The sequence below is a fragment of the Mustela putorius genome, unplaced genomic scaffold (genome assembly GCF_011764305.1).
Source record: "Mustela putorius furo isolate JIRA1106 unplaced genomic scaffold, ASM1176430v1.1 tig00000127_pilon_pilon_pilon, whole genome shotgun sequence".
Classification (NCBI taxonomy): Eukaryota; Metazoa; Chordata; class Mammalia; order Carnivora; family Mustelidae; genus Mustela; species Mustela putorius.
The window spans coordinates 7,880,262-7,899,748 of NW_025421288.1; the positions used below are offsets into that span (position 1 = coordinate 7,880,262).

General features: G+C 41.2%; 1 protein-coding gene across 1 annotated transcript; it reads left to right on the forward strand.

Moving 5' to 3' along the window:
- Window positions 1–1,641: 1,641 nt before the first annotated feature.
- On the forward strand, window positions 1,642–4,733 carry LOC123388683 (secretoglobin family 2A member 2-like). Its single transcript, XM_045068796.1, has 3 exons — window positions 1,642–1,803; window positions 2,542–2,729; window positions 4,546–4,733. Exons 1-3 carry the CDS (start codon window positions 1,749–1,751, stop codon window positions 4,582–4,584), a joined length of 282 nt encoding a protein of 93 aa, XP_044924731.1. The 5' UTR covers window positions 1,642–1,748; the 3' UTR covers window positions 4,585–4,733.
- The last annotated feature ends 14,754 nt before the right edge of the window (window positions 4,734–19,487 follow it).

A 19,487-nucleotide genomic window follows, 5' to 3' on the forward strand; every position in this document is an offset into this window, starting at 1 on the left:
AAGTGCCCCAGAGCCTCTGTACCTGCTGTTCCCTCTGCCTAGAGCACTCTTTCCCAGATCTTCCCCTTGATATCATTGTCCACTCATCCAGGCTTTAAAATTTGCCCTCCCGTAGCTGGCCTGGACCTCTGTACAGGACATGGCCCATTGTGGCTGTTTTGTGGTTCTGTAGCAGCCACTTTCTGATGTCACCCATTCATTTATGGGCTTGTTTGTTGCCTCCCTTGTGAGAAGTAACCTCCACAGTACGAAGTTCTGGGTGAACAATTGAATCTGGGTCACACGGCACAGCCCTAGTCATGGGGGAAGCTCATGGCTACTTTTGAGCGGTGGATGGATGGATGGATCCATGCATGGATGAAACCTTCCCTTTCTTCAGGATTACCTTGTTTGAAGCCCTGGATAAGCTTTTTTTTTTTTTTTTTAAAGATTTTATTAATTTATTTGACACACAAAGCGAGAGACCACATGCAGTGGGATGGGGGAGAGGGTGAAGAAGACTCCCTGCTGAGCAGGTAGCCTGAAATCGGGGCTGATCTCAGGACCCCGAGATCATGACCTGAACTGAAGGCAGATGTTTAACCAACTGACCCACCCAGGGGTCCCTGGATAAGCTCTTCACAGAGTGTCTGTCATCCTTGCAAAACCAGGTGTGGTATTATTCCTGCTCCTTTTAGGGATGAGGAAAAGGAATCTTGAAATGAGCAGCAGTTTCACTTGCCTGAGGACACTTCTTGATTAGGTGTTGCCTCCAAGATTTGAACCCATGTCTGCTTGAGCCCAGACCTGGTCACTGTTCCACCCTCAGCACTGCCTCTGCTGAGCAACCACTTGCTCTACAGTTTGCATCATCCTTGAAATCAGTGGGGGAAAAGTCCTAAACAGAAAAAAAAAAAAAATTCTTAGATTTGTAATAGAATGAATTTATGAAATTGAATTAAATAAATGAGACATTCTTTGTAAAAGACCCTTCAGAGAGAATAAAATGGAGTTGGGGGAAATTGAAGCATGAGAGACTGTGGACTCTGAAAAACAATCTGAGGGTTTTGGAGGGGAAGGGGGTGGGAGGTTGGGTGAGCCTGGTGGTAGGTATTATGGAGGGCACGTATTGCATGGAGCACTGGGTGTGGTGCATAAACAATGAATTCTGGAACACTGAAAAGAAATTTTAGAAATAAATAAAAATTTTTTGAAAAAGAGAGAGACGTTGTCAAACACAAGCACGTCACTATAGTGTCTATGGGCAAGGAAAGTCTGCCTTCCAAAGGACATATGCGGTATTGCACTGAGCCCGGATGTGTGCTAAGCCAGAAGGAGCAGACCCACGGGATAAAAGCTGTGTGGAACTTGAAGAAGGAGGAGGGCTGCCAGGAGGATATAAACCGCAATAATAATAAAATGACATGATGACAACACAGGCTAACTTTGCTGTAATCTGATGAGTTAACAAGCACTTTTGCATTGATTTTATCTAAAATCATGTATGATTCTTGCAGTTCCAAAATTGTTTTGAGTCCAAAAAGCTCTGTCTCCTTGGTTTCTGCAAACAGAGCACAGGCTGGCTCGGTTGCAGTTGATTCTTGCTGTCATTTCCTGGTCCAAAGCCAGTTCCATCGTGTGACTCATTCCCTCATTTAGGGGAGGGATTAAGGTGGTGAGCAGGAGAGTAAAAGGAGGACTCCTAGGCACTCATCACCTAAGTGAGCTCCTTCCTCCCTAAGACCAGACAACCAGAGCTGCCTTCAGCCATGAAGTTGCTGAGAGTCCTTCTGCTGATTACCCTCCCCTTTTCCTGCTTTGCAGGTGAGTTCTGTGCGGGTAGGACAGGATTTTTTTTTTTTTTCATTTTTAAAAAATTGAGTCGTCTTTTTATTTATTTATTTATTTATATTATTTTTTAATTAAATTTATTTATTTTCAGCATAATAGTATTCATTATTTTTTACCACACCCAGTGCTCCGTGCAATCTGTGCCCTCTATAATACCCACCACCTGGTACCCCAACCTCCCCCCCCCCCGTTTCAAACCCCTCAGATTGTTTTTCAGAGTCCATAGTCTCTCATGGTTCACCTCCCCTCCCAATTTCCCCCAACTCCCTTCTCCTCTCTAACTCCCCATGTCCTCCATGCTATTTGTTGTGCTCCACAAATAAGTGATACCATATGATAATTGACTCTCTCTGGTAGGACAGGATTTTGGCTGACGATCAAGTCAGAGCCCTCTGGAAGACCTCCTGTTCCCCAAACACAAGCAGAGCATCTCATTTCTCCAGTGTCTTCTGTTTCTTGGTTACTAGTGTTTGGCTTCTCTGGACTACAGAGGTAGTGTGTGGGTGAGGAGGGGGCACATGTGATTTCATGCTTAAAGGAAATCCTAGATCCTGAGCTTACTCTGTTAGAATTGAGAACCCAAGACCATTCACCATAATCCCTCTGAATGTGTGTGTCTACTGAGATGTAAAAAGATGACCATATCCTAGGGACTCCCAAAAGGCCTTCATACCTATGTAATTGCAACCACTTTTGCATGTTTTCTTCCAGGTTCTGGATGCTCATCTCTAGATGAGGTGATTAACAAAGCAATTGATCTTCAAGTGAGCATAGGCGAATACCAAAACATCCTTAAACCTTTCTCAAATGGTCCTGGAACTGATGAGGCATTAGGACAACTGAAGTGGTGTTTTCTCATCCAGCCAGAAAAAACTATGAGCAGTGTTGCAGAGATGATGGTAATTACCCTTTCTTTGATAAGCTTTCAAGCCTCTGAACAGGGACAAGCAGGCTCTAAGTTTGTCACTCATTATGTCACAACAATTGTCACACATGGCTTATATTACTTCAGTGAGTTTAATTGTGGGTGTATGTGAATCCTTTGACATCCAGAAAGCCAGCCAAGGTTCCACTGATAACTTGCCTCTTCACTTTGTGGAATCTCTAGGGAAAGATTAGTGAAAAAGGCCAAACAGAGAAACAAAACACACACACACACACACACACACACACACACACACACACATTCAGGTGTGTGCGCACACCCATTTTTTATCAAGGTGAGAAAACATCTGAATCTCAAGAAGTCCCTCACTTGTAGAAGTGATCAGCAAAAAAGATTCCCTTCTTCTTAGAAACAAAGAGGGAAATGTTCATAAGAATTTTTAAATAGAATGCAGAAGAACCCATTTGAAGTAGATTCTGTACATCTTATTAAAAGAATTTAAAACGCACTTTCAAGAAATCCCAGTGTGTTAGTAAAAGTGATTGGACTCCTTGACCATTACTTTAAGACCCCATGAAAGACAAGTAGAGGTCATGGGTATGAATCATCCATGGGGATAGAATTGTATAAAACAACAATCAGTAGTGTTGGTTATCTATATTTTATTCCCTATCCTAATATGCCATTGAAAACTTTCCGGGGTGCCAAAGCTAAAGGTTAAAGTGTCATTCACTGAGAAGATGATGACACAGGGCACAACATAGATGGACCTTGAGCATATTATGATAAAGGAAATAAGCTGGTAAAAGAAGACAACTGTTGCATTAGGTCATTTACACCAATTTTCTAACGTAGCCAGTCTCCTAGAGACAGGAGGTAAAATAGTGCTTTCTAGGGTTTTGGTGGTATGGGAAATGGGGATTGTTCAGTGGGAACAGAGTCCCACCATAGCAAGATGAAAATGTTCTGGACATTGGTTGCACCACAACATCAGTATACTTAATACTGCTGGACTATATACTTAAGATGATGAAAATGGTCAATTTTATGTTACGTGCATTTACTGCCAGTAAACAGTTTAAAGCCTGAAAAACCCAGCAACCAAGGGTAATGGAATTTTTTCTTTAAAAACCTCAATTAGACTGATCACTTGGAGTGCACATCTCCATTCTTCTCTGGGTCTCAAAGGTAATGGTTTTTGTTTCGGACTGTTTTCAGTATTTCTAACATGTAAGGCCACACCGGAGCTCAAAAACTTCACATTTCTATATATTTGAGCTTAGACTGAACAGTTCTTTGTTGAAAACTGATAATACACACAGCATATTTATGGGATACGATATTTTGGAGAAAAAAGTTTTACCAGGATCCCTGACAGGAAGAGATCTGGGCCAGCACACCAGCACCTCTCTGGCATTGATAAAGTCTCCTGATCCTTAGAATGAGAGACAAAATCATTCTGATCTTTTTTTTGTTTTGTTTTTGTTTTTTAAATATATATTAATTTATTGTGATATATGTAAATACTTTTTTTAAATTAATTTATTTATTTTCAGAAAAACAGTATTCATTATTTTTTCACCACATCCAGTGCTCCATGCAATCCGTGCCGTCTATAATACCCACCACATGGTACCCCAATCTCCCACCCCCCGCCACAATCTGAGGGGTTTGAAATCATTCTGATCTTAATTCAAACACTGACTTCCTTGTATGCCAGATGTGTGTGGACAAACCCAGGAAGCCAAGAAGAAAAAATGTTTGTTTTTCAAGACTTACTTTCTAACAGAAAGCTGAAAATCTGAGTGTTGACCTGTTTTGTTTTCCAGGACATAATATATCAAAGTAAGTGGTGTGATAACTCTTAACCTGTGTCTGACTTGGGACACCGAGGACTACAGAGAGTACAATGAACCACAACTTTCTTCTCCTTTTTGTTTTTTGATCTATTAACTTCAAGACAATTGTTGAAACCTTGAGTACATCTTCATTTCAATAAAGTGTCTACAAATGGAAAGTTCGTCTTATGTTCTCTGATCAAAATGGACACTTTAGAGATCTGCTTCTATCACAGGTGGTTGTGCCTGCACGTGTACACACACACACACACAATTCTTCATTGGAGAGCACATGGATAGAGGACTGGGGAGTGTGAAAAGCACTTGGTTCATCCCCATGTGTAGCTCAACATGGTCCTCTCTCTGACAATGTGCTCTTCCACCCTCCTGACCCTATTTCTATCTGGACCATGTGGGAAGCTCTTGAGACTTAGGTTCTGGTGTTTGGGTCACGTGCAGGTCCCTGAGACACTGCAGTCTTCATCTGTGCTGCGAGCACAGCTCACTATGGCTAGGCCTCGCTCAGCTTCTGCCCCTGTCCAAGAGTGTGGGGCAGGACTAGAGCCAGGGAGAGACGTGACTCATACAAGCCATGGGTGAATGTGGTCTTGATTATAAATTTTAATATGTGGCCTCCATTTTGATTCTTGAAATAGTTAGTTAAAATTGATTTTCCTAATTACTGAGATTGGGAGTACCCCCCTGAAATTCTGTGGGTGCCCATAGCCCTAGCCCTGCAAGTGGCAATGTGGTCCAGTTTCCCCACCAGGAGGACCTAGAAGGCCAGGTAGGTTGAGAGAAAGGTGCGTGTTCTGTGGGAAGAAGGCAAAGCCAGTGGGTTTTATACTGAACCATAGCTGTCCTTACATCTACCTGTCCCCACATTCCTGTTGATGAAGTTCTAGAACCTAGGTGAGGTTCGGTGGGCTGAGGTCTGGAGCCGATGACCAAGAAAGAATTCTTGAGAGATCTTTGGTGCAAAATGGTGGTTTATTTTTTTAATTAATTTATTTATTTTCAGAAAAACAGTATTCATTATTTTTTTTCACCACACCCAGTGCTCCATGCAATCCGTGCCCTCTATAATACCCACCACCTGGAACCCCAACCTCCCACCCCCCCACCACTTCAAACCCCTCAGATTGATTTTCAGAGTCCATAGTCTCTCATGAGTCTCCTCCCCTTCCAATTTCTCCCAACTCCCTTCTCCTCTCTAACACCCCTTGTCCTCCGTGATATTTGTTATGCTCCACAAATAAGTGAAACCATATGATAATTGACTCTCTCTGCTTGACTTATTTCACTCAGCATCATGTCTTCCAGTCCTGTCAATGTTGCTACAAAAGTTGGGTATTCATCCTTTCTGATGGAGGCATCATACTCCATAGTGTATATGGACCACATCTTCCTTATCCATTCAACCGTTGAAGGGCATCTTGGTTCTTTCCACAGTTTGGCGACCATGGCCATTGCTGCTATAAACATTGGGGTACAGATGGCCCTTCTTTTCACTACATCTGTATCTTTGGGGTAAATACCCAGGAGTACAATTGCAGGGTCATAGGGAAATTCTATTTTTCTTTATATGGAAAACCCAAGACTCCACCCCCAAACTACTAGAACTCATACAGCAATTCAGCAACGTGGCAGGATACAAAGTCAATGTGCAGAAATCAGTGGCTTTCTTATACACTAACAATGAAAATACAGAAAGGGAAATTAGAGAATCAATTCCATTTACTATAGCACCAAGAATCATAAGATACCTGGGAATAAACCTAACCAAAGAGGTAAAGGATCTGTACTTGAGGAACTACAGAACACTCATGAAAGAAATTGAAGAAGACACAAAAAGATGGAAGACCATTCCATGCTCTTGGATTGGAAGAATAAACATTGTTAAAATGTCTATACTGCCTAGAGCAATCTATACTTTTAATGCCATTCCGATCAAAATTCTACTGGTATTCTTCAAAGAGCTGGAGCAAATAATCCAAAAATTTGTATGGAATCAGAAGAGACTCCGAATCACTAAGGAAATGTTGAAAAACAAAAATAAAATGGGGGGCATCACATTACCTGATTTCAAGCTTTATTACAAAGCTGTGATCACCAAGACAGCATGGCACTGGCAGAAAAACAGACACATAGACCAGTGTAACAGAGTAGAGAGCCCAGATATGGACCCTCAACTCTATGGTCAATTAATCTTCGACAAAACGGGAAAAAATATACAGTGGAAAAAAGACAGTCTCTTCAATAAATGGTGCTAGGAAAATTGGACAGCTATAAGTAGAAGAATGAAACTCGACCATTCTCTTACACTGTACACAAAGATAAACTCAAAATGGATAAAAGACCTCAACGTGAGACAGGAATCTATCAGAATCCCAGAGGAGAACATAGGCAGTATCCTCTTTGATATCAGCCACTGCAACTTCTTTCAAGGTATGTCTCCAAAGGCAAAGGAAACAAAAGCAAAAATAAACTTTTGGGACTTCATCAAAATCAAAAGCTTCTGTACAGCAAAGGAAACAGTCAAGAAAACAAAGAGGCAACCCACGGAATGGGAGAAGATATTTGCAAATGACAGTACAGACAAAAGGTTGATATCCAGGATCTATAATGAACTCCTCAAACTCAACACACATGAAACGGGCAAACATATCAAAAAATGGGCAGAAGAGATGAACAGACACTTCTCCAATGAAGACATACAAATGGCTATCAGACACATGAAAAAATGTTCATCATCACTAGCCCTCAGGGAGATTCAAATTAAAACTACATTGAGATATCACCTTACACCAGTTAGAATGCCAAAATTAACAAAACAGGAAACAACATGTGTTGGAGAGGATGTGGAGAAAGGAGAACCCTCTTACACTGTTGGTGGGAATGCAAGTTAGTGCAGCCTCTTTGGAGAACAGTGTGGAATTTCCTCAAGAAATTAAAAATAGAACTTCCCTATGACCCTGCAATTGTACTCCTGGGTATTTACCCCAAAGATACAGATGTAGTGAAAAGAAGGGCCATCTGTACCCCAATGTTTATAGCAGCAATGGCCATGGTCGCCAAACTGTGGAAAGAACCAAGATGCCCTTCAACGGACGAATGGATGAGGAAGATGTGGTCCATATACACTATGGAGTATGATGCCTCCATCAGAAAGGATGAATACCCAACTTTTGTAGCAACATTGACAGGACTGGAAGACATGATGCTGAGTGAAATAAGTCAAGCAGAGAGAGTCAATTATCATATGGTTTCACTTATTTGTGGAGCATAACAAATATCACGGAGGACAAGGGGTGTTAGAGAGGAGAAGGGAGTTGGGAGAAATTGGAAGGGGAGGAGACTCATGAGAGACTATGGACTCTGAAAATCAATCTGAGGGGTTTGAAGTGGTGGGGGGGTGGGAGGTTGGGTTTCCAGGTGGTGGGTATTATAGAGGGCATGGATTGCATGGAGCACTGGGTGTGGTGAAAAAAAATAATGAATACTGTTTTTCTGAAAATAAATAAATTAATTTAAAAAAAAGTCTCCAAACAAACAAAAGCCCAGGGCCAGATAGCTTCCCAGGGGAATTCTACTAAACATTTAAAGAAGAATTAATTCCTATTCTCCTGAAACTGTTCCAAAGAATAGAAATAGAAGGAAAACTTCCAAACTCATTTTATGAGGTCAGCCTCACCTTGATCTCAAAACCAGACAAGGATCCCATCAAAAAAGAGAATTACAGACCAATATCCTTGATGAACACAGATGCGAAAATTCTCACCAAAATACTCTCCAATAGGATCCAACAGTACATTAAAAGGATTATTCACCACGACCAAGTGGGATTTATTCCAGGGCTGCAAGGTTGGTTCAACATTAACAAATCAATCAATGTGATACAGTACATTAATAAAAGAAAGAACAAGAACATATGGTACTCTCAATTGATGCAGAAAAAGCATTTGACAAAAATCCAGCATCCGTTCCTGATTAAAACGCTTCAAAGTATAGGGATAGAGGGAACATTCCTCAACTTCATAAAATCTATCTATGAAAAACCCACAGCAAATATCATCTTCAATGAGAAAAAGCTCACAGCCTTCCCACTGAGATCAGAAACACGACAAGGATGCCCACTCTCACCACTCTTTTTCAACATAGTATTAGAAATCCTAGCAATAGCAATCAGACAACAAAGAGAAATAAAAGGTATTCAAATTGGCAATGAGGAAGTCAAACTCTGTCTTGGCAGATGACGTGATTCTTTATATGGAAAACCCAAAAGACTCCACCCCCAAACTACTAGAACTCATACAGCAATGCAGTAATATGGCAGAATACAAAGTCAGCGTACAGAAATCAGTGGCTTTCTTATACACTAACAATGAAAATACAGAAAGGGAAATTAGAGAATCAATTCCATTTACTATAGCACCAAGAATCATAAGATACCTGGGAATAAATCTAACCAAAGAGGTAAAGGATCTGTACTCGAAGAACTACAGAACACTCATGAAAGAAATTGAAGAAGACACAGAAAGATGGAAGACTATTCCACGCTCTTGGATCAGAAGAATAAACATTGTTAAAATGTCTATACTGCCTAGAGCAATCTATATTTTTAATGCCATTCTGATCAAAATTCCACCTGTATTTTTCAAAGAGTTGGAGCAAATAATCCTAAAATTTGTATGGAAACAGAAGAGACCCCGAATTGCTAAGGAAATGTTGAAAAAGAAAAACAACCATGAGAGACTATGGTCTCTGAAAAACAATCTGAGGGTTTTGAAGGGGTGGGGGGTGGCTGGTTGGGTGGTGGGTACTATAGAGGGCATGTATTGCGTGGAGCATTGGGTGTGGTGCATAAACAATGAATTCTGTTACTCTGAAAAGAAATAACAACAACAACAAAAAGTAACAAGGATTCTTTCTACAGTTTTCCAGGTCCACATTTTCTATCTTTGGTGATAAGAATGTCTACCTCCCGGTACAGAGATGTTACCTTACATGGGAAGAGTTATTTCCTGCTTTCGAGGCAACAGAGGTGGTTTGAGTGTCTTTATGCACTGATTGTCTCTCAAGTAACTTTTATTGGAAATAGTCAATATGCCAAAGTGCACATTTCAGGTAAGCCTGCCCTTGGGCTCTCCAAAAGGCAAATTCCACAAATTCCACAAATTCCCCTGATGTAAGAATCAGTCAGTGGGAGGACCCAGGCAAGGGAAAACCAATGAGAGAAACAGGTTAGCAGGGAAGTCCAGATCAAAGATGATAAGGAAGTCAAAATGGAATTGAAGAAAATACCATTCCAGATGACAGTACCAAACAAACAAACAAACAAACAACAACAAAAAAAAACCATCAGCAAAGAAATGGGATCTCCAACATAATCTGATCTTCATTGCATCCTGTCTTTACTCTCTTTAGTACTGGAGATGACTGTGAAATGTGGGGGTGGGAGAAGCAACCAGAAACACTGAGGCTGGCAGCGTGTAAATGATTCCCTTCAATGGGGCAGCAAGCCCTCTCTGTGTGGGGACCTTGCAATCCCACTGCACCTGAGGCTGTAAGTAATATCACTCTAAGAAGAATTTGCATCCCACTGGGGATGGAGATTCTTCATGGATTATGATAAAGGAAGGAGTTATGGAATTTTATTTAAAAGTCAACATGGGCATGTGATGTGATGAGCACTGGGTGTTATACACAACTAATGAACACTACATCTGAAACTAAAGATATACTGTATGTAAGCTAATTGAATTTAAATTAAAAAGAAGCCAACAGGGAGGAGTCAAGATGGCGGAGAAGTAGCAAGCTGAGACTGCTTCAGCTAGCCGGATATCAGCTAGATAGCTTATCTAAAGATTGCAAATACCGGAAAATCCAACGGCAGATCGAAGAGAAGAAGAACAGCAATTCTGGAAACAGAAAATCAACCACTTTCTGAAAGGTAGGACCTGGCGGAGAAGTGAATCCAAAGCGACGGGAAGATAGACCCCGGGGGGAGGGGCCGGCTCCCGGCAAGCGGCGGAGCAACCACGCACAAAATCAGGACTTTTAAAAGTCTGTTCCGCTGAGGGACATCGCTCCAGAGGCTAAACCGGGGCGAAGCCCACGCGGGGTCAGCGTGGCCTCAGGTCCCGCAGGGTCACAGAAGGACCGGGGGTGTCTGAGTGTCGCAGAGCTTGCGGGTATTGGAACAGGAAAGCCGGCTGCAGAGACAGAGCCGACAGTAAGCTCACAGCTCGGTGTTACCTTGAACCGGTTGCAGGCTCGGTGAGCTCGGAGCGCGGCCGGAGGTCAGGCAGACGGGAGTAACTGGGCGCTGTTCTCTGAGGGCGCACTGAGGAGTGGGGCCCTGGGCTCTCGGCTCCTCCGGCCCGAGACCAGGAGGCCGCCATTTGTATTCCCGTCCTCCGGAACTCTACGGAAAGCGCTCAGGGAGCGAAAGCTCCTGAAAGCAAACCCGAGCGGTTACTCACCACGGCCCCGGGTAAGGGCGGTGTAATTCCGCCTGGGGCAAAGACACTTGAGAATCACTACAACAGGCCCCTCCCCCAGAAGATCAACAAGAAATCCAGCCGAGACCAAGTTCACCTACCAAGGAGTGCGGTTTCAATACCAAGGAGAGCAGCAGAATTCCAGAGGAGGAGAAAGCCAAGCACGGAACTCATGGCTTTTTTCCTGTGATTTTTTTTAGTCTTGCAGTTAATGTAATTTTTTCTTTTTCATTGTTTTTTTTTTTTTCTGCTCGCCTTCGGGTAAAATTTTTTTTTAACTGTTACCTTTTTCTTTTTTAACGATTTTTTACTAGTTTATCTAATATATATATTTTTTCTTTTTTACATTTTTCTTAGGTGTTTTCTTTTTTAAAAAATTCTTTTCTTTTCTTTTTTTTCTTTTTCTTTTTTTTTTTCTTTCTTCCTTTTTGAACCTCTTTTTATCCCCTTTCTCCCCACTCACGATTTTGGATCTCTTCTAATTTGGTTAAAGCATATTTTCCTGGGGTTGTTGCCACCCTTTTAGTATTTTACTTGCCCCTTCATTTACTCTTATCTGGACAAAATGACAAGACGTAAAAATTCAACACAAAAAAAAGAACAAGAGGCAGTACCGAAGGCTAGGGACCTAATCAATACAGACATCGGTAATATGTCAGATCTAGAGTTCAGAATGACAATTCTCAAGGTTCTAGCCGGGCTCGAAAAAGGCATGGAAGATATTAGAGAAACCCTCTCGAGAGATATAAAAGCCCTTTCTGGAGAAATAAAAGAACTAAAATCTAACCAAGTTGAAATCAAAAAAGCTATTAATGAGGTGCAATCAAAAATGGAGGCTCTCACTGCTAGGATAAATGAGGCAGAAGAAAGAATTAGTGATATAGAAGACCAAATGACAGAGAATAAAGAAGCTGAGCAAAAGAGAGACAAACAGCTACTGGACCACGAGGGGAGAATTCGAGAGATAAGTGACACCATAAGACGAAACAACATTAGAATAATTGGGATTCCAGAAGAAGAAGAGAAAGAGAGAGGGGAGCAGAAGGTATACTGGAGAGAATTATTGGGGAGAATTTCCCCAATATGGCAAAGGGAATGAGCATCAAAATTCAGGAGGTTCAGAGAACGCCCCTCAAAATCAATAAGAATAGGCCCACACCCCGTCACCTAATAGTAAAAATTTACAAGTCTCAGTGACAAAGAGAAAATCCTGAAAGCAGCCCGGGAAAAGAGGTCTGTAACATACAATGGTAAAAATATTAGATTGGCAGCTGACTTATCCACAGAGACCTGGCAGGCCAGAAAGAGCTGGCATGATATTTTCAGAGCACTAAACGAGAAAAACATGCAGCCAAGAATACTATATCCAGCTAGGCTATCATTGAAAATAGAAGGAGAGATTAAAAGCTTCCAGGACAAACAAAAACTGAAAGAATTCGCAAATACCAAACCAGCTCTACAGGAAATATTGAAAGGGGTCCTCTAAGCAAAGAGAGAGCCTACAAGTGGTAGATCAGAAAGGAACAGAGACCATATACAGTAACAGTCACCTTACAGGCAATACAATGGCACTAAATTCATATCTCTCAATAGTTACCCTGAATGTGAATGGGCTAAATGCCCCTGTCAAAAGACACAGGGTATCAGAATGGATAAAAAAACAAAACCCATCTATATGTTGCCTCCAAGAAACTCATTTTAAGCCCGAAGACACCTCCAGATTTAAAATGAGGGGGTGGAAAAGAATTTACCATGCTAATGGACATCAGAAGAAAGCAGGAGTGGCAATCCTTATATCAGATCAATTAGATTTTAAGCCAAAGACTATAATAAGAGATGAGGAAGGACACTATATCATACTCAAAGGGTCTGTTCAACAAGAAGATTTAACAATTTTAAATATCTATGCCCCCAACGTGGGAGCAGCCAACTATATAAACCAATTAATAACAAAATCAAAGAAAGACATCAACAATAATACAATAATAGTAGGGGACTTTAACACTCCCCTCACTGAAATGGACAGGTCATCCAAGCAAAAGATCAGCAAGGAAATAAAGGCCTTAAACGACACACTGGACCAGATGGACATCACGGATATATTCAGAATATTTCATCCCAAAGCAACAGAATACACATTCTTCTCTAGTGCACATGGAACATTCTCCAGAATAGATCACATGCTCGGTCCTAAATCAGGACTCAACCGGTATCAAAAGATTGGGATCATTCCCTGCATATTTTCAGACCACAATGCTCTAAAGCTAGAACTCAACCACAAAAGGAAGTTTGGAAAGAACCCAAATACATGGAGACTAAACAGTATCCTTCTAAAGAATGAATGGGTCAACCAGGAAATTAAAGAAGAATTGAAAAAAATCATGGAAACAAATGATAATGAAAATACAACGGTTCAAAATCTGTGGGACACAACAAAGGCAGTCCTGAGAGGAAAATATATAGCGGTACAAGACTTTCTCAAGAAACAAGAAAGGTCTCAGGTACACAACCTAACCCTACACCTAAAGGAGCTGGAGAAAGAACAAGAAAGAAACCCTAAGCCCAGCAGGAGAAGAGAAATCATAAAGATCAGAGCAGAAATCAATGAAATAGAAACCAAAAAAACAATAGAACAAATCAACGAAACTAGGAGCTGGTTCCTTGAAAGAATTAATAAAATTGATAAACCCCTGGCCCGACTTATCAAAAAGAAAAGAGAAAGGACCCAAATAAATAAAATCATGAATGAAAGAAGAGAGATCACAACTAACACCAAAGAAATACAAACTATTATAAGGACATACTATGAGCAACTCTACGGCAATAAATTTGACAATCTGGAAGAAATGGATGCATTCCTAGAAACATATAAACTACCACAACTGAACCAGGAAGAAATAGAAAGCCTGAACAGACCCATAACCAGTAAGGAGATTGAAACAGTCATTAAAAATCTCCAAACAAACAAAAGCCCAGGGCCAGACGGCTTCCCGGGGGAATTCTACCAAACATTTAAAGAAGAACTAATTCCTATTCTCCTGAAACTGTTCCAAAAAATAGAAATGGAAGGAAAACTTCCAAACTCATTTTATGAGGCCAGCATCACCTTGATCCCAAAACCAGACAAGGATCCCACCAAAAAAGAGAGCTATAGACCAATATCCTTGATGAACACAGATGCGAAAATACTCAACAAAATACTAGCCAATAGGATTCAACAGTACATTAAAAAGATCATTCACCACGACCAAGTGGGATTTATTCCAGGGCTGCAAGGTTGGTTCAACATCCGCAAATCAGTCAATGTGATACAACACATCAATAAAAGAAAGAACAAGAACCATATGATACTCTCAATAGATGCTGAAAAAGCATTTGACAAAGTACAGCATCCCTTCCTGATCAAAACTCTTCAAAGTGTAGGGATAGAGGGCACATACCTCAATATCATCAAAGCCATCTATGAAAAACCCACCGCAAATATCATTCTCAATGGAGAAAAACTGAAAGCTTTTCCGCTAAGGTCAGGAACACGGCAGGGATGTCCATTATCACCACTGCTATTCAACATTGTACTAGAGGTCCTAGCCTCAGAAATCAGACAGCAAAAGGAAATTAAAGGCATCCAAATCGGCAAAGAAGAAGTCAAATTATCACTCTTCGCAGATGATATGATACTATATGTGGAAAACCCAAAAGACTCCACTCCAAAACTGCTAGAACTTATACAGGAATTCAGTAAAGTGTCAGGATATAAAATCAATGCACAGAAATCAGTTGCATTTCTCTACACCAACAGCAAGACAGAAGAAAGAGAAATTAAGGAGTCAATCCCATTTACAATTGCATCCAAAACCATAAGATACCTAGGAATAAACCTAACCAAAGAGACACAGAATCTATACTCAGAAAACTATAAAGTACTCATGAAAGAAATTGAGGAAGACACAAAGAAATGGAAAAATGTTCCATGCTCCTGGATTGGAAGAATAAATATTGTGAAAATGTCTATGCTACCTAAAGCAATCTACACATTTAATGCAATTCCTATCAAAGTACCATCCATCTTTTTCAAAGAAATGGAACAAATAATGCTAAAATTTATATGGAACCAGAAAAGACCTCGAATAGCCAAAGGGATATTGAAAAAGAAAGCCAATGTTGGTGGCATCACAATTCCGGATTTCAAGCTCTATTACAAAGCTGTCATCATCAAGACAGCATGGTACTGGCACAAAAACAGACACATAGATCAATGGAACAGAATAGAGAGCCCAGAAATAGACCCTCAACTCTACAGTCAACTAATCTTCGACAAAGCAGGAAAGACTGACTGTCCAATGGAAAAAAGACAGCCTCTTCAATAAATGGTGCTGGGAAAATTGGACAGCCACATGCAGAAAAATGAAATTGGACCATTTCCTTACACCACACACAAAAATCGACTCAAAATGGATGAAGGACCTCAATGTGCGAAAGGAATCCATCAAAATCCTTGAGGACAACACGGGCAGCAACCTCTTCGACCTCTGCCGCAGCAACATCTTCCTAGGAACAACGCAAAAGGCAAGGGAAGCAAAGGAAAAAATGAACTATTGGGATTTCATCAAGATCAAAAGCTTTTGCACAGCAAAGGAAACAGTTAACAAAATCAAAAGACAACTGACAGAATGGGAGAAGATATTTGCAAATGACATATCAGATAAAGGACTAGTGTTCAGAATCTACAAAGAACTTAGCAAACTCAACACCCAAAGAACAAATAATCCAATCAAGAAATGGGCAGAGGACATGAACAGACATTTCTGCAAAGAAGACATCCAGATGGCCAACAGACACATGAAAAAGTGCTCCATATCACTCGGCATCAGGGAAATACAAATCAAAACCACAATGAGATATCACCTCACACCAGTCAGAATGGCTAAAATCAACAAGTCAGGAAATGACAGATGCTGGCGAGGATGCGGAGAAAGGGGAACCCTCCTACACTGTTGGTGGGAATGCAAGCTGGTGCAACCACTCTGGAAAACAGCATGGAGGTTCCTCAAAATGTTGAAAATAGAACTGCCCTATGACCCAGCAATTGCACTATTGGGTATTTACCCTAAAGATACAAATGTAGTGATCCAAAGGGGCACATGCACCCGAATGTTTATAGCAGCAATGTCTACAATAGCCAAACTATGGAAAGAACCTAGATGTCCATCACCAGATGAATGGATAAATAAGATGTGGTATATATACACAATGGAATACTATGCAGCCATCAAAAGAAATGAAATCTTGCCATTTGCGACAACATGGATGGAACTAGAGCATATCATGCTTAGCGAAATAAGTCAAGCAGAGAAAGACAACTATCATATGATCTCCCTGATATGAGGAAGTGGTGATGCAACATGGGGGCTTAAGTGGGTACGAGAAGAATAAATGAAAGAAGATGGAATTGGGAGGGAGACAAACCATAAGTGACTCTTAATCTCACAAAACAAACTGAGGGTTGCTGGGGGGAGGGGGTTAGGGAGAAGGCGGTGGGATTATGGACATTGGGGAGGGTATGTGCTTTGGTGAGTGCTGTGAAGTGTGTAAACCTGGTGATTCACAGACCTGTACCCCTGGGGATAAAAATATATGTTTATAAAAAATAAAAAATTAAAAAAAAAAAAAGAAGCCAACATGGGTTAGATGTGGGAGTGTAAAAGGGATGAAACTCACGCTTATGAATCCTATTCATCAGCTGGCACATAAATAAGCATACTCACAGGAAGACAGACAAGCAACCATTTTCCTGAGGTTTAGGGTTATAGGCACAGATGGGTAAGGCAGATATGGATGCTCACCTTTTATGGAATGGGTGTGATTCCTAGAGAAGACCACAAGATGTCTCCCTCACAGTAGCAATGAGCTAAACTCCATATCCTTGTTCTGGATAACCGCATCCACCTTGATCACCTGGACAATTCACGTTGACCCTTCAGGTCTCAATGGATCACCTGACACCTTGTTTAGAAAACCAGGATTGACCTTCCTGCAAATATTAGTACAGTCACTCTCTCTCTCCAACTCCCTCTCTTTGCTGAATCCTGTTGTTTCCTAGAGAATGTGACAGGCAGAGGAACAGGCAAACACAATTTTGGTATCAGAGAATTCAGGAAATGAAGCACTGGAAGTTAAATGAGGAGAGTTATGATTGCTTTCAGAGTGTTTACTCTAAACCCTCAGGGATCATGGGAGATGCTCCAAGGCTGTGCTTGGAGAAGTTGAATGGACCAAAGAAACCACCTAAATCATCACCACATTTCAAACTCAGCAAAGCATTCACTGAAATTCTCTCCCATTCCATGTGTGTTTGCCCAGCCTAGAGAGAAAAGGTTTTATTAAAGGCCCTATAGGGGCACCTGGGTGGCTCAGTGGTTTAAGCCTCTGCCTTCAGCTCAGGTCATGATCTCAGGGTCCTGGGATCGAGCCCCACATCGGGCTCTCTGCTCAGCGGGGAGCCTGCTTCCCCCTCTCTCTCTGCCTGCCTCTCTGCCTACTTGTGATCTCTCTCTATCAAATAAATGAATAAAAATCTTTAAAGAAAAAAATAAAAGGCCCTGTAATCCCTCCCTTCCAAAGAGATGACTTGGTATTGGTTAGTATTTGTTTAAATCTCATTTATGCTATTATAATACATCTAATATTCACAAGTTTCTCTGCATTGGTCTATTTAAATCATATCACTATGCACATCTTGACAGGAGGATGCTTAATATTTCCATCACTTTTTTTCTTGACCCAAGTCAGCATAGATTATGTGCTCAATCGTGATAAGTTAGAAGGATCAATTGGCAGAACCAGTTCTGCTGGTAGAAACTGGGGAGTTGCATTCTCTAACTGGGGATGGTCCATCTCTCTCTCTAACTATTCATTGTTCCTAGACATTCAATAAACACTGGGACTCTGATCCTTGCATCTCCTACCCAGGGAATGAGACAAAAGAGGAATGAAGTTTAAAAATCTCCAGAGACAATCTGAGGTCACTTCCAGAGAGGATTACTGTTCATGGGTTGAAAGAACCCAGGCATTGGAGTGGAAGGAAGTGGTCCAGAGCCCCTGAAAAGCTCTTCAGCCCTCCTGGGTTTCACCTGGTCACAGTTTTACCCCCTGCCCGAGAAGTCCATGTTGTTCATGCTATCCAGTTCCTAGCATGCAGTGAGACCAAGTCTTCCTCTATTTTGACCCTGTGTAAAGTTGTTGAAGGTTGACTGTTACTCTAGCATGAGTATTTTCTTTATCTTCATGTCATACCCCCCAAGAAGCCTTCCTGAATATCCCCTGGTTAGGGGGTCATTTTCCGTGCTCCCATAATTGGTAAAACTTTGTCCTTGCTGGGCTTCTGTGGGTCCTGGAGACACCAGTTCTGCAACCACTGCCAGGGATGACATCAAAAGCTGAGCAAATGACAATACAGACAAAGGGCTGATATCCAAGATCTATAAAGAACTCCTCAAACTCAACACACACAAAACAGATAATCATGTCAGAAAATGGGCAGAAGACATGAACAGACACTTCTCCAATGAAGACATGCAAATGGCTATCAGACACATGAAAAAATGTTCATCATCGCTAGCCCTCAGGGAGATTCAAATTAAAACCACATTGAGATATCACCTTACACCAGTTAGAATGGCCAAAATTAGCAAGACAGGAAACAACGTGTGTTGGAGAGGATGTGGAGAAAGGGGAACCCTCTTCCACTGTTGGTGGGAATGCAAGTTGGTGCAGGCACTTTGGAAAACAGTGTGGGGATTTCTCAAGAAATTAAAAATAGAGCTTCCCTATGACCCTACTATTGCACTACTGGGTATTTACCCCAAAGATACAGATGTAGTGAAAAGAGGGGCCATCTGTACCCCAATGTTTATAGCAGCAATGGCCACAGTCGTCAAACTGTGGAAAGAACCAAGAAGCCTTTCAACAGATGAATGGATAAGGAAGATGTGGTCCATATACACTATGGAGTATGATGCCTCCATCATAAAGGATGAATACCCAACTTTTGTAGCAACATGGACAGGACTGGAAGAGATGATGCTGAGTGAAATAAGTCAAGCAGAGAGAGTCAATTATCATATGGTTTCACTTATTTGTGGAGCATAACAAATAACACAGAGGACATAGGGAGATGGAGAGGAGAAGGGAGTTGGGGGAAATTGGAGGGGGAGGTGAACCATGAGAGACTGTGGACTCTGAAAAACAATCTGAGGAGTTTGAAGTGGCAGGGGCGTGGGAGGTTGGGGTACCAGGTGGTGGGTATTATAGAGGGCACGGATTGCATAGAGCACTGGGTGTGGTGCAAAAATAATGAATACTGTTATGCTGAAAATAAATAAAAAATAAATTAAAAATAAAACAAAAAACAAACCAAAAAAACACTATTCT

Coding starts and splice junctions, on each gene's coding strand:
- LOC123388683 (XM_045068796.1), top strand. CDS start 1,749: ATGAAGTTGCTGAGAGTCCTTCTGCTGATTACCCTCCCCTTTTCCTGC. Junction 1,804..2,541: donor CCCCTTTTCCTGCTTTGCAG/GTGAGTTCTGTG, acceptor GTTTTCTTCCAG/GTTCTGGATGCTCATCTCTA. Junction 2,730..4,545: donor GCAGTGTTGCAGAGATGATG/GTAATTACCCTT, acceptor TTTGTTTTCCAG/GACATAATATATCAAAGTAA.